Source organism: Haemorhous mexicanus, chromosome 2, assembly GCF_027477595.1.
Source record: "Haemorhous mexicanus isolate bHaeMex1 chromosome 2, bHaeMex1.pri, whole genome shotgun sequence".
Taxonomy (NCBI): Eukaryota; Metazoa; Chordata; class Aves; order Passeriformes; family Fringillidae; genus Haemorhous; species Haemorhous mexicanus.
The window spans coordinates 96,186,978-96,200,543 of NC_082342.1; the positions used below are offsets into that span (position 1 = coordinate 96,186,978).

Genomic DNA, 13,566 nt, shown 5'->3' on the forward strand with positions numbered 1-13,566 from the left:
CCTAAAATGTTATGCCTGTTAGTAAGGTAGTATGAATGCTGTGGAAAATAAAGCTATTTTCATCTGCCCAGCACTGAGCCTGCAACTTGGAACCTGCTGTTCATCCTGGTCTCTGATGTAGAAACCAGGAGCATTAGTTCTTAATTAAGCTGTTTCATTAGCAGCAAAATCAATGACACCTGACCTACTGCAGATTTTTGTCTCACAGGTCATATCCCATTTGGATTCTCTACTTTTAAATAGTGGTGAGCTGACATTGCAGCCTTTAACATTGTGGGGGAACTAAGTTGCAATTCTCTCCTCTACCCACCTGTGAATTTTCATTAACTTGATGGAATTGCACACCTTTGAAGTTTCTACCTCCCTCTTGAATTTGCCTGAAACTGGTCAACATGTTCAAAAAATGGAATAGGGAACAGAAAAAGACAGAGACAAAGATCACAGCTTTATAAGTCTTATTTCTTTGTGAAACTCAGCTAGAAACAGAAGTTAAAAGCAAGGGAATTCTTGCAAATACACTACTGACACAGGTAATGCAAAAAAGGAGTGATCCTGTGAAGGAGAGATATTATGACTATTTGTAAGTAAAGTAGTTACTTATTAGTAAAATGCAAGCTAAATCCATCAGTTCCTCATCTGAGCTTAACACCACTCATGGAAAGCTCTGCATTATGAAATTAATAATATTTCATAATGCTTGGCTATAATCAGTCTACTGTGAAGTGCCCATTGGACATGCTGTTATTCAACCAAGGTTGTTACTTTTTGCAAAGAGAGAAAGGAAATTGTTAAGAATTTCTACAAATTCCTTCCTCCTTCTTACACCCGCCTTTACCTAGATGCCCCAAAGACTTTCTATGACTTCCTCATACAAATAAAAGCCAAGTATTTGGGAAGCCAAGCTAAATCTACAAACAAATCACACAGTATCTCAGATCCTGTCTGACATAGCCAGGCAATCTTAACAGCAAGAGCTCTGGATTTTTTCCCTTCTATTTAACAAATATTGTTTCAGGAAAGTGTTTCTGACAGACTTCTTGGTCAGGATGAGATCATCTGCTAGGGTGGAGCTGTTCACGTAGCTTGCTGCTGCTCAAACTGCTATTTTGCTCTCTTCCCATCCTTTTCCCAGTTACATGGTCCTGGCCAAGCTCTGGCACTTAAGTGATTCTGCCCCTGGTCAATTTGACTCACTAAACCAGCAGGAAAGTAAATTCAGCAAAACCAAGTAAGCTGCTTTTGTTTTGCTTGTACAAAGGAACTTACTGGCCCATTCATCCTTCTCTAAAGCTTCTCAGAAGTGGTAAAACAAATGACTAACATTTTGAGGCTGAAGCAGTTTTAAGTCAACTGTAAATCTCTGCTTTTCATATTAAATACAATCTGATAAAAAAAAAAAAGAAAAAATTAAATTTAATTTAAATGTAATTAACATTAAAATACTTACTATTTGTCGTCTGTTTTCTACCAGGTAGATGCCAACAATCCCTAGGAAAGATCCAAAGCCAAGCTAAGGCAAAGAACAAAACCAACAGAAATGCATGAGGTCAGCTTATCTGGACAACATACCAACACACACAGTGATATCTGAGCTAATGCACTACACAGTTGGCTACATGGGGTGGGTCAAGGGAAAAGGTGGAAGTTACTGTTGGACATAAATCATATAATGTAATGGGAAATGGCCAGGACTGCAGCTCTTTCATAGTTCAGCGCAAATTTTGTCATGCAGTAAACAGAAGTCTGTTTAGACACACATCTATAACCTGACTACTGTTACCATCATCATGTATAGTTTTACACAATGTAAAGCAAAAAACTAAGTAAAGTAGGAAAAGAAACCACTTACATTTAGTCTACACATCATAATTTTTGAAAATTGCAAAACTTGCCAACAATTTTCCTCAAAAAATTGATGTGTTCCCCAAAGTTTAAACCCTTAGAATTATACCTGTTTGATTTTAATGATTAGACACTCTCACACAACCCAGAAAAAATCCTTGCTACAATGCTAAAAGGACCAGTACAGCCACAGGAGAGAGAGAGAAAGGGGATGAAGGGACACTAAAATAAGCTGGCCCTAATGTTCCAGTGTTGCTTCAACATCGGGATGGTAGGAAAAGCCTCCTCCTTACAATGGGCCCATGAAGGTTTGGAGCAGTAGAAACTCCTTGGATTCCCAGTTCCAGCCCCTCTCTGTAATGAGGCCTCTGAACCGAGCTCAGAGCCTCTCCTCCAAGCACAAATTAAGTTTTTAAGGACTACATGTCCCAGCCAAGGGCTTAAGCAATGCCCATAAATTCCTTGTTGTTCCGCACAGCTGCTCACAGCAGAAAGCAAATCCCCTGCAAGCACTTTACCCGCTCAGTATCACAAGAGGAATCCGTCACTCGCTTTCAGGAAAGCGACTGGAGGGAAAGGAGATTTGCTCTTGAGTGCTTTGGGAAATTTATGGGAAAGGGAGGCAGAAGGACTAAAAGCAGAGACTTTGAAAGAGTGGGCAAGTGCACCCATGCTGACAGCTAAATAGTAGAGATACTTGGAACAGTGAGCAAGGACACTCTGTTCAGGGGACAGCGACTCTGCAAATTAAGATAACTACATCAAAATGACATCTGGTTCCAAGCCCCATTTTTCATTCCAACAGGAACAATCCATAAAGCCTCATTTATGGCTGATGCAGGGAACACAAATGAGTAATATCCATGCAAACAAAAAGAATGACCAAACACAGAACAATAACAATTAAATCAGAAGGAGCAGAATCACAGAGATCATGATGAAAGCCACAGCATTACTGAGATTGTTTTAGGGTCATGTGAGCTAGTTTTTTGTCTTTTTAGACAACAGGCTATTTGGGAGCTCTGGGAGTCCAGGTCAGTATGGTGCTGGGGACCCTGTTGAAAGAGTATAGAAATAGCAAACAAAATAATACAGTAAGTAGTCACAGAGAAGTAGCATTAAATATTTAAGTATAAACAATATTTATAAGGAAATGAGGCTGAAGCAGTTCTGACTCTGTCTTTGCAGATCATTCCAAAAATGTAGTCCAAACAGATGCTAAAGCACTAGTCTACTAAATGCAGACACCTTCCAAAGAGTAATATCATATTAACTCATCTCACACAGAAATATTTTATGTTAATTACTTTGGATGCAAAAGTATGGTAATACCTGGCACTATAAAGATGTATGTAGAAAAAGATTTTTTTCAAAACAAATTACAAGCGACCACATATGCAGGGAAATTAAGGCACTTAACTCTTCATGAAGCCAGTGGGAACTTGGCAGAAGCCAAAATGTATTATGGATCTAACCCTGAAGACCTGTTCTGTAAATACTTCTAGAAACAAGTAAATCTCTGCCAGTGGATAGTGTTACTCATCTTTATAGCTGTCTTCAAGGCAGGGTTAATTCTGCATAGTTTTTAACACCAAAATTGCTTACCTAAGGTCAGTGGCGGTTTCACCTCATCTACCAGCTGTGAAATTAATATTTTACTACTGAAGTCTATGAGAACTAGACCTTATTTTAAATTCAAATTAACATTGTCTGTCCTCATATTCTTGCTTTTCTCTGAGCCCAGCAGTTAAATATGTAGTGACGAATTCACTCTCCTGGTTTAGCTAGCTGAGAATCTGGGATCAGGGCTATGCTGGTTTTCTAAGCTCCCTCTACTGTCAGCAGAGAAGAGAAGCACCTTTTGAGGGCGATTCAGGTGATTCTGAAGGAGGGGATGGTGAGAGGGAATTCTGCCCTTCTGCTCTGCTGGGATCCCACCTGGAGTGCTGCCCTCAGTGGGGCTCCCAGCATAGCAGGGACATGGACATGCAGGAGTGAGGATAGAGCAGGACCACAAAGACAATCAGAGGGCTGGAGCACCTCTCCTATGAGGGCAGGATGAGAGAGTTTGGGTTGTTCAGCCTGGAGAAGAGAAGGCTCTGAGGAGACCCAATTACTGCCTTCCATTCCTAGAGGTGCCTTCCATTCCTAGAGAAAACATGAAGACATAGGACAAGAGGTAATGCCTTCAAACTGAAAGAAGGTGGGTTTAGATTAGATATTAGGAAGAAATTCCTTACTCTGAAGGTGGTGGGACCAGAATAGGTTGCCCCCAGAAGTTGCAAGTGTCCTGTCCCTGGAAGTGTTCAAGGCCAGGTTGCATGGAACTTTGAGAACCTGGTCTAGTGGAATATGTCCCTGTCCATGGCAGAGTTCAGATAGCCTTTAAAGTCCCTGCCAGCCCAAACCATTCTATGATTCTGTGACAGTTGATCTGCCAATGCTGCACTGGAGTCAGTCACTTCTGGCAGTGAGGCAGAAACATAACAGTACTGTCACACACCTCTGACCAGGCTTTTGGCAAGATACCATGTAAGATTTGCACAGCACTTTTAATTCTTGCTAAATGTTTGTGATATTTAATATCTTGATGACATTTACATTGGGAATTACAAAGGAAAATTATTAATAAAAGGTTTTGTTTTCAAAGTATTCTAATAAATTCTCCTTTTCTGTTTATTAATGAAAACAAGATTTTCAAAAAATATTTTAGCAGTTGATGTTTTTCAGATGAGTGAGTAGACATTGCATTATTCCTACAAGAAACTAAATGCTGAAATAACCTGTTTTGTACACATGGGTTTATTACTTATTCAAAACAGCAGTTTAAAAATGAAACTTCTTTCTAGGGATGAATGCAGATAATGTGGTCTTACAAAAGATTTTATGTCAAATTTTGGAAGAAGAGACTTTTATCAATAACAATCTATCTATTTTAGGTTAATGAAAGAGAAAATCATTCTGTTAAAGTCTTGTTCCTGGAACTGCTTTTTGCTCTATTTATAGAACACCAGTCCTTATAGATCATTTTCCTAAAATTATCTTTCTGAAAGTCCTGCTCTCAACATAACACTAAGATGTAAGAGGAATTGTTTAGGAGGAACAGTTCTAACTCACAAATTATTGATGGTGTATGCACAGTATTAGAAGATCCATATCCCTCTTCCCTGGGCATTCCATTCCATAGAGAGCAAGAAATTATGGTACCTTACAACACACTTTGGCAGTAGTGGAGCCACACACCTAAGTAGTGGCTAACTGTAAACATGTGAATTTCTTTCTTCACCTCTACCTCCCCTCAGTTGACTCAGCCCTTCTCCGTTTGCTGCCCACACTCCTTGTATTTAAAACTCAGCCCAGGTTTTTGTTTGGTTTGGTTTTTTGTTTGGTTTGGTTTTTTGGTTTGTTTTTTTTTTTTACTCCAGTGGTTACACACTTTGGGATATAACTGATCCCTTCTCCTGAGATCAGAAAGGGCCCGGAGATTGAACCAGCAAGGGGCCGGCAGAGCTTGAACCTTGCGGCTGGCAGAGCTTGAACCCAGAAGCCACAGAGACACCACAGGGCAAAGCAGGCAGAGCTTGAACCTTGTGCCCACTGCAGGAAGGCTTTTAAGCAGTCTGTTCCCAAGGCAAAACAAGACCAAGGATTTTGGAAACAGGATCTTGTATGAGAGGGCTGAAAGCAAGCCTGCAAGAAAGGATGTTAGGGATTAGCCTCCACCTGTCCTTTTGCAGGGCTTTCCCTGCCATGGACACAGGAGAATTCCTGGCACACAGACACAAGAGTGGAGCAGCTCTTCCTTCCATCAAAGCAGTAAACTTCTAAAAGGTTGTGCAAATCTACCCCGTGCCTACTGTCCATCACACAGACACCCACCTCTCATGGAGACCAGTGGGAGTCTAGCACAGGTTTTCACACAGTTCCCTGAGCCCAGCAGTGCAGTGCAGTGCAATGCAACCTTGTCCTCCTTCTACCCCCCAAAAGCCTCCCCTTTGGGGCACTTCAGAAAAAGAGTTTACCCCCCTGCCTTACAACACACTAGAACGAGATCAAAACAAAGCAGCATCTCTCCTGTGAAATGACACAGGACTAATGATCTTTTTTCTTTTTCTTTTTTTTTTTTTTTTAATGTATCAGAACTTTCCATTTACAGCTGATAATAATTTATTTAGATGTACCTGATATTCTAAAATGTGTTTTTTACTTACAACAATGCCTGGGTAGTAGCCTCCCACAGTAACATTTTCTGTTCGTGTGGTAGCTGCCAGACCTATGGTGAGTATGAAAACAGACACCACCAGCAGTGCGACTGTGAACCAAAGGGAAGTCTTCTTCCTTTTTGCAAACTGTCCTGTAGGGAGTGAGGGGGGGAGAGGGGAAAAAGAAAAAGAGCTTTTCATTGCAATCATGGCAGAACAAACACAAAATTGTGAAAGATTTTCTTTTGTTCTGTAGATAATCCTCTGTTGTTCTCCCACTAAGGAAAACTGCTGCCAGACAACAGAAGGAATTAAAACCTGCAGAGTTAGCTAGAGTATAGCTTAATGCACAAGCATTGGGTACAGGCATGAGATGAGTTTTTATTAAACTGAACTGTAAGTCAGTGACAATGATAATTATATGATAATTATGCCTTGTCTTCAGTAACATTTTTAATGGTTGTTCACATTGGTGAGATCCTGCAGGCCTTATATTCTTACCTGTGTGAAGTGCCAATTTGACTCTATCTGGCCTGAACACAAAAATGAGTATTTTAAACAAGATTAGCAGGCGGTCTGCATGCTATCATCAAAATGAATGTGCTCTTCATGTTTAGTGGGGTAAGAAATCTGTACCCTTGAAGCAAAGCTGTAGTAGAGTTTATCAGGTAATGATACATGAGATTTTCTAGCAAAGGCTGCTCAGTGAAATCCTTTCAGTCTCACTGGGATTTGGATCCAGATACCCCAAAGTGAAAACCAGCACGCTCACCTCCAACTTCCAGCCTGCTCCAAGGCACTTAACCTGGTTATCCAGTGGCAGATCTGAGCTGTAGCCAGAGGTTACTCACACCAGGGCCCCAGCCCATAGCACAGACTTATGTAAGACTGAAAAAGCCATTAATACATGACTCTAACAAAAAAAAAGACACCCAAGTGATTCAAACTGTGGTCCCCATTTTTGATGTTCTTACTTTGGTGTGTGCAGGATCACCCGGTAGCACTGGGCCATGTGATGCCATGGTACCATACACTGCACCTGGGCAGGATGGAGCTCCTGAGAAAGCACAACCTGGCCACAGCAGGGCCAGTCTCTCTCCCTCTGTGGCCTCAGGAAGCTGCCTGACTGCCCAGCCCCAGGAGAAGGCAGAGACTGTGATGTTGCACTAAAGCCTGGAGGCAGCAGCCCTCAGCAGGAAGCAGGAGGTGAGAGGGGAAGGCAGGCTTGTGTGGCTCAGGCTCTGGGGGCACTGCTGGAAGCAAAAGCAGGGGAAATGCAGGAAAGACAAAATGAAAGCCAAAGCCATTTGCAATGAGTCACTTGAGGTTTGTGGCCATTTTAAAGTCACGTAACTCAGTTAAATGTTTATAGTTCAAAAGCCAGACTAGATTAGTGATGTTTGCAAACCAAGTCAAATAATTTCAATCAGTAAAAAAATTAGTTTATAATAACAAGCTGTGTTTGCTGACATTTCTCCAGTAGAACCAGTCAAAATGATTCCAGTCTTTTAGTATGAAATACAAGCAACTTTCCTAAAGACGAATACCATATATTGAGCTTTCAAAAGTCTCTTTCACCTGCATGTACAAAGGTTTCCTGCTAAAGATAAAGAATTAATTCCTGAGACTTGCCCAACACCTCTCCTCCAGCCTGTGTCTGCTGTCTTCCTCTGGCAATTCCCTGTTAACCCATGGAGGGTCCCTGGGCACATGGAAGCAGAGAGGTTCTTTGTTAGCAACCAGTTTTTCACCAAGTGTGTGGAGTTGAAGATAAATCTTTCAGAGAAGCCAGTTCACATGGCCAAGAGGGAAAACAAGATTTCAGATGTGCAGCTCCCCAAATCAGCTGTCATTCCTACAGATTAAAATGAATCATTCAATATAGCTTCCAGATTGTAAATAATATCTGATGCCCCTGCCATACCTTATCATCTTTGAAAAGTCATGGAGATTAAAGAATCCCCAAACTGAAGAAAGGCAAATGCTCCACCTGTTTTTAAAAAGGCCAAAATGAAGATTCAGGGATTTATAAACCAATCAACTTCACCTTGGTTCCTGGTATGCTGGGACCAAAAAGGTGGAGTAAGACTTCTTGTTAGACATTTCTGGGCACAGAAGGAAAAGGTGATTGGCAGCAGTCAGGATGGATTTACCAGAGCCAAGTCATGTCTGACCAGCCCAGGTGCCAGCTATGGCAAAAAGACTGGACTTGAGGAGCACTGGATGTCTTTTGCCTTAATTCTAGCAAGGTTTTTAACATGATGCCAAGTTCTGAGCAAAGGAAGGAACAATGCATTGCAATGATGCAGGTAAGGAACTGCCAGGCTGCAAAGCAGCTCTGCTGGAAAGGACCTGGGGGTATTGGTAGATGATGAGCTGATCATGAACCAGCAGCGTGCCCCAGCAACAGAATCCTGGGCTGTACTAACAGGAGCATCACTAGTGGATCAGAGGAGCAACTACCCCCATCTATTCAGCACTTTTTAGATGACAATATTGCACTCAGTTTTGGGCCCTCAATATAAGGAAATACATAAATTAACTGCAATGAATTCATCAGAGAACTGCAAAGAAGGTCAGGGGCTGGCTCTCTCTGTATGAGAAGAGGCTAAGGGAATGGGACTTGCTCAGACTGAAGATGAGATGACTTTTGGCAGGGCTAGTTGCAGTCTTCCAATTTCTTTGAGCTGTTGTCAAGAGAACAGACTCAGGCTTTTCATAATGGTGAACAATGGGAGGAAAAAAAACAGCGGACAAACTGAAATACAAAAAAGTGTTTCAGACTGGGTATAAGGAGGAAAAAAAATCAACATTAGGACAGTCATAGGAACAGGTTGCCCAAATAACTTGTGCCCTCTACAACTTTGCAAGTTTTCAAGATTCAAGCAGAAAAAGCACTAAGCAACCTGGCCTGACTTCATAGTTAACCCAGCTTTGAGCAGGGCTGGAATTGCAGCTGAGGTACCATCCTACCTGAATTCTTCTATGGCTTTATGATAGTCAAGACAGCCAGACTGAAAGTGGGTTGGGTATGTATGCTCCTATACTCTGATATGAAGCTGCAGCTGCAATGTAGACATACTCTGAAGGGATATAGGAACACAAACCTTCCCAAAGCCAGTGGGGCACATGCTCCTCAGCCACTGAAAAGTGCCTGAGCAGCCAAGCCTCCTCAGAGTAGCACCTGTACTGGCAAAGGTTGATAAGACTGGATGGAGATAAACTATTGGTCACACCCACCCTCCTGAGTTCTGATTATGAATAATGAAAGGCATGAGTTTGATTGCCCTGAGTTGCTGGAAAATGTCTTAAGAAAAGCATGCTCATATTTGTAATTGGAATAAATCTGATGTGGATTTAGTGAGACAGAATAGAAAAAGATGTCATTATTTTTAGGGACATTTTTTGGTAGGAACTACATTTTGACATTGAAATTTACACATGCCGGAAGAAATTTATGAATGCAATACTCTTCAACCCTCATATTTATTATCTTTTAGCACCTGCATCTCAAAATAGAGGCAAATATCCGATTGTATCTCCCCTTTTGCATAGTCTAGGAAACTCTGTCAAATAACCATGTTGTAAGCTATGAACTCCACCCTTAGGAGAGATGACTTACATGCAGGAGCACAGAAAGGCCCTTTCTGGAGAAGAGGCTGGCACACACAAGGACTTATTAAAAGACTTCCACATGCTCAGAGAAGATGGATAGAAATCAGCCTAAATTGTTTTTTATCATGGCTGTTTGGCTTTCCTTAGTCACAGCAATAAAAATCTTTGCTCTATCAAAGTATGTATAATTGCATGCATATAATCCACCAGCATACTGGGAGGCCAATGCAGTATTTGTAAAGCAGTTTAATATCTTCAGAAGTTACTGCTGCAAAGCATTCCCACAATTAAAAGGCTTTCTTTTGCAATTTCAGTCATGTTGGGTCCCAAGACTTTTCAAGCTTTTGTTTGCTTCTGTTGGTAGCAGTTGCCATGCAGTTTTTTTGGGTCTGTTTTTCATGTACCTGCCAGCCAAAGCCCCAGGCCAGACTCAGAAGCCCTGTCTCCAGCTCAGGCAGTGTGCCTGGCCCAGCCTTCTTCCCTGACACTCTGTGGCAAGGCTTGGACTGAAGGCTGGCCATACACAAGAGTAGCAATTAAAGAGCAGAGGAAACATTGCAGTCAGTATTTGTAGCCTGAATTTTCTTCCAACACCAATGTTCCTGGACTGCAGGAAACAGTTAATGGAGGCTATTAGCTTTCTGATCTTTTAGTACTGAAGTAACTCTCAGAATAATTTTGACATTTATTACCTTCAACTTCTTTAGCAATGATTTGGTATGAACATTATTAAGCTCCTAGTCTGGACCTTAATGCAATTTAATTATAACTTTAAGTTCTTATATTTAGGATACCAAAATCCAAGCCTGTAGGAAGAAACCTTCTCCTATCCTTATCAATATAAGCTTGAGGCTGGGGTCAATAGAGGGTGTGAATATGTTATTAATATCTACTGGTAATATTCTTCAGCAGTGAAGTATTGACTGAGCCTTGGGCACTGAGTTTTTTGCAGTATTAACTGCAGCAATAGGCACTACAGATGAATTAGAGAGGTAACAGAACTTCCACATGACAGGCTTGTGCTTTGCCTGGTGCAGACCTAAGCTGTGCACAAAAAGGGACAGTCACAGAAACACTCTCTGCTTTGCTCACTAAACATCTGTGAGGAAAAATCTGGAAAAATATTTGCTTGAGCCCTGCTTCCACAGTGGAAGGTGACAAAATGCCACCAGGACAAGGGAGGGAGTCACTGGACTACTGCCTCCTTGGGACAGAGAAAGGCCTGTGAGGAGGGAAATTGGGATCACCCTCCAGAGAGCAAAAAGAAAAAGTGCCTGCTGAAGACCACACTCTGCTGCACTCAGAAAAAACTTCTGCCTGTTCTGCCAGAAAACAAAATTGTATTACAATGCTCTGTTTGCAACTGGGGGGGGGGGATTAAATTAAATTTATAGGAAGACTATGGAAAAATAAATGGTTTTGTGGGGAGGGTATGTGTGAGATTGCAAGGTGGTGGGTCTAATCATGAATAGGAGGGTCTGGATTTGAACAAAGCAAAGAGTGAGTTTAGGAGGGGAATGAATTAACTAATGATGAAACATGTCCAGGGCACAGAATGTGTCCAGGGGCCAAGGGAAGGAAAGAATAGAATGAAACAGCATCTCTCCACCTTGGAAAACCTCCATACAATCTGCAACTAATCTAAAAAAAAATCTACATTTAGACCAAAGAAACTATACTTTGCTAACTTCCCTACTTCTTCTAAAATCTATCTTCAGACAAAGTTAAAAAGTGTGGCATAATTTTTGGTGAGGAAAAAAGTCACTGTAGGATGTAGCAGTTAGCTGGGATTACAACCACATTTGCTGAATATTAGCACTACAAAATTCCATACCTTCTTCTTTGATCTAGTTATGGTGATCAAAATGGAAACATTTCTTTCAATGCCCCAGCCTGATGTTTATTAGCATCTTACCATGAGAAAAAGAAGGAAACTTTTGTAACAGGAAAATATAGTGCATTTTTATTATGTAATGGATACTACTAAAAACTGTGACATGTTTCAGAGAGTGGTATTAAGTACACAGAAAAAGATAATTTAAGTGGAAATGCACCACAGACAAACCTTAGTACCAAATGTATCCACTGTTTTGCTGCTATTGAGAAAATTTTTAGGAGATTTTTGGAGCTAGATTATAAATTTTTAATTGCTGCAACACTCACTTCAGTGCCATCTCTCTCTCAACTACAGTTTTGTGTATTTTAAAAACTGTTTCATGCCAGTGAAATTGAATTAATCCTACACTGCCTCCCAAAATTAAACGTGATGGATTGAGATGCTTAAAAGAGATGCTCACACCTGCTGTTGGTGATTACTTTCCCTTTTCTGATTAAATGCTTGACTTGTCCAGAGTGCTGAACTAATTAAACCAGATGCAACAGCATTCATTTCAAGCCACAAGACAGCAGCTTTTATCAGGCCCATCTCTTACCTTTTTTATTAATTTGTTGAGTAAGCTTCTACAAGTGCATTATATATTCAAGACCATGGAAAACATTTTACAATTCTACTACAAAATATCCATACTGAACAAAATGAAAAAGCAATCCCACAAGCCCTGATACACTATGTAGTATGGCTATAGTAAGTGATACCGTGCAGTGACCTCATTGTTTTGGCAGCAATTGTTTCACCAATAAATAATTTAAGGAGCAGCTAATCACTAGTTTAAAGCTGGCATACAGATTCTTCTTTTCCCCATGACTACCTGAAAATGTTTTTAAGTTACAGCACATCTTCCACAGCCACAGTATCAACACCAACACAATTTTTCTTCCAAGTTTAAGACAAAAATTAAGATCTGGTACATTTTTCACTCAGCTGTTAAGATCCTTCAGTGCATAGCAAAGTCTCTGCTTACCCTTTCAAATGTTACACAGAGTAATTGCCAGCAGTAAGTTCTGTATTTTCTAAACTTTAACAATTTCCGCTGGAATAAGGAAATACTTGACCTTTCTTTTGCCTATGCGTTTGTATTTCAGGACGTACGCTGTAAACACAAGCCATACAATTAGGAGAACCAGGAGGACAGGAACGAACCCAACACCTGTCCCCAGCCCGCCCCGCACCTGCGGGCACCGCCGCCTGCTCCAGCGCAGCCATCGGCCAGCACGATGGCTCCTGCATTAATTTCCTGTCCGCGTCCCGCACCAAGCTATTCCTCCGAATGGTAAACCTCCAGCAGAGGGATTCGCCCCGCGCAGCTGAAAGCTCTGAAGAAGAGCCGGTATTTTTAAACACCTCGGCGAGCGAGCGGATGAGCGGCAGCGCGCACCGCGCCGGTGATCCCGGGCTGAGCCCCCCTGCACCGCCGCTCTGCGGGGCACAGCCCCTGCCCGCGCCCTCCCGTCCTGTCCCGTCCCGTCCCGTCCCGTCCCGTCCCGTCCCGTCCCGTGCCGCCGGCTGAAGCGCCGGGGCAGCGGCGCCGAGCCCGGTGCAGCCCGGCCGTCCAGCCCCGCCGCCGGCTGCCGATCTGCCCCGCCGCATCCCGGGGCCCACGCACCCGGCGGGGCAGGTGCCGGGCTCACCTGTGGGGTCCAGCACGGCCAGCGGGCCCGGCACGGCGGGGGCGGGCGGCGGGACCATCCTCTCCCGGGGCGCCTCGCCCCGCTCCGCTCCGCGCCGCGGCCGGCGCTGCCCGGGGCGCGGCGGGTCCGCCCCGCGGGGCGCGGCGGGGCCGGGGCGGGGCGAGCGGCGCTGCCCCCGCCGCGGAGGGACCCGGCCGCCCGAGCCCGCCCGGCCCCGCTCGCCGCAGCTCCCGGTGCCGGTCCTCGGGGGAAGCACGGACCAGGTCTTTTCTTGTGCCGCCGTCAGCTGCTTCATTCATTATATGTCCTACCCGGGTCTCAGCCTTGGCGTCGCTTCTGGATTTCTTCTTGGCCAATCTGACACCTGGTAGACATCAGA

At 43.0% G+C, this 13,566-nt stretch overlaps 1 protein-coding gene across 1 annotated transcript in view; it reads right to left on the minus strand.

Moving 5' to 3' along the window:
- Nucleotides 1-13,309, minus strand: part of TMEM255B (transmembrane protein 255B) — a 67,193-nt gene extending 53,884 nt beyond the window's left edge. The window contains exons 1-3 of the mRNA XM_059839630.1: nucleotides 13,188-13,309; nucleotides 6,054-6,196; nucleotides 1,448-1,510 (exon numbers count right to left, since the gene is read on the minus strand). Coding sequence (XP_059695613.1) covers nucleotides 1,448-1,510; nucleotides 6,054-6,196; nucleotides 13,188-13,245 — 264 coding nt within the window. The 5' untranslated portion in view covers nucleotides 13,246-13,309. The remainder of the gene's footprint in view (nucleotides 1-1,447; nucleotides 1,511-6,053; nucleotides 6,197-13,187) is intronic.
- Between the last annotated feature and the right edge of the window lie 257 nt (nucleotides 13,310-13,566).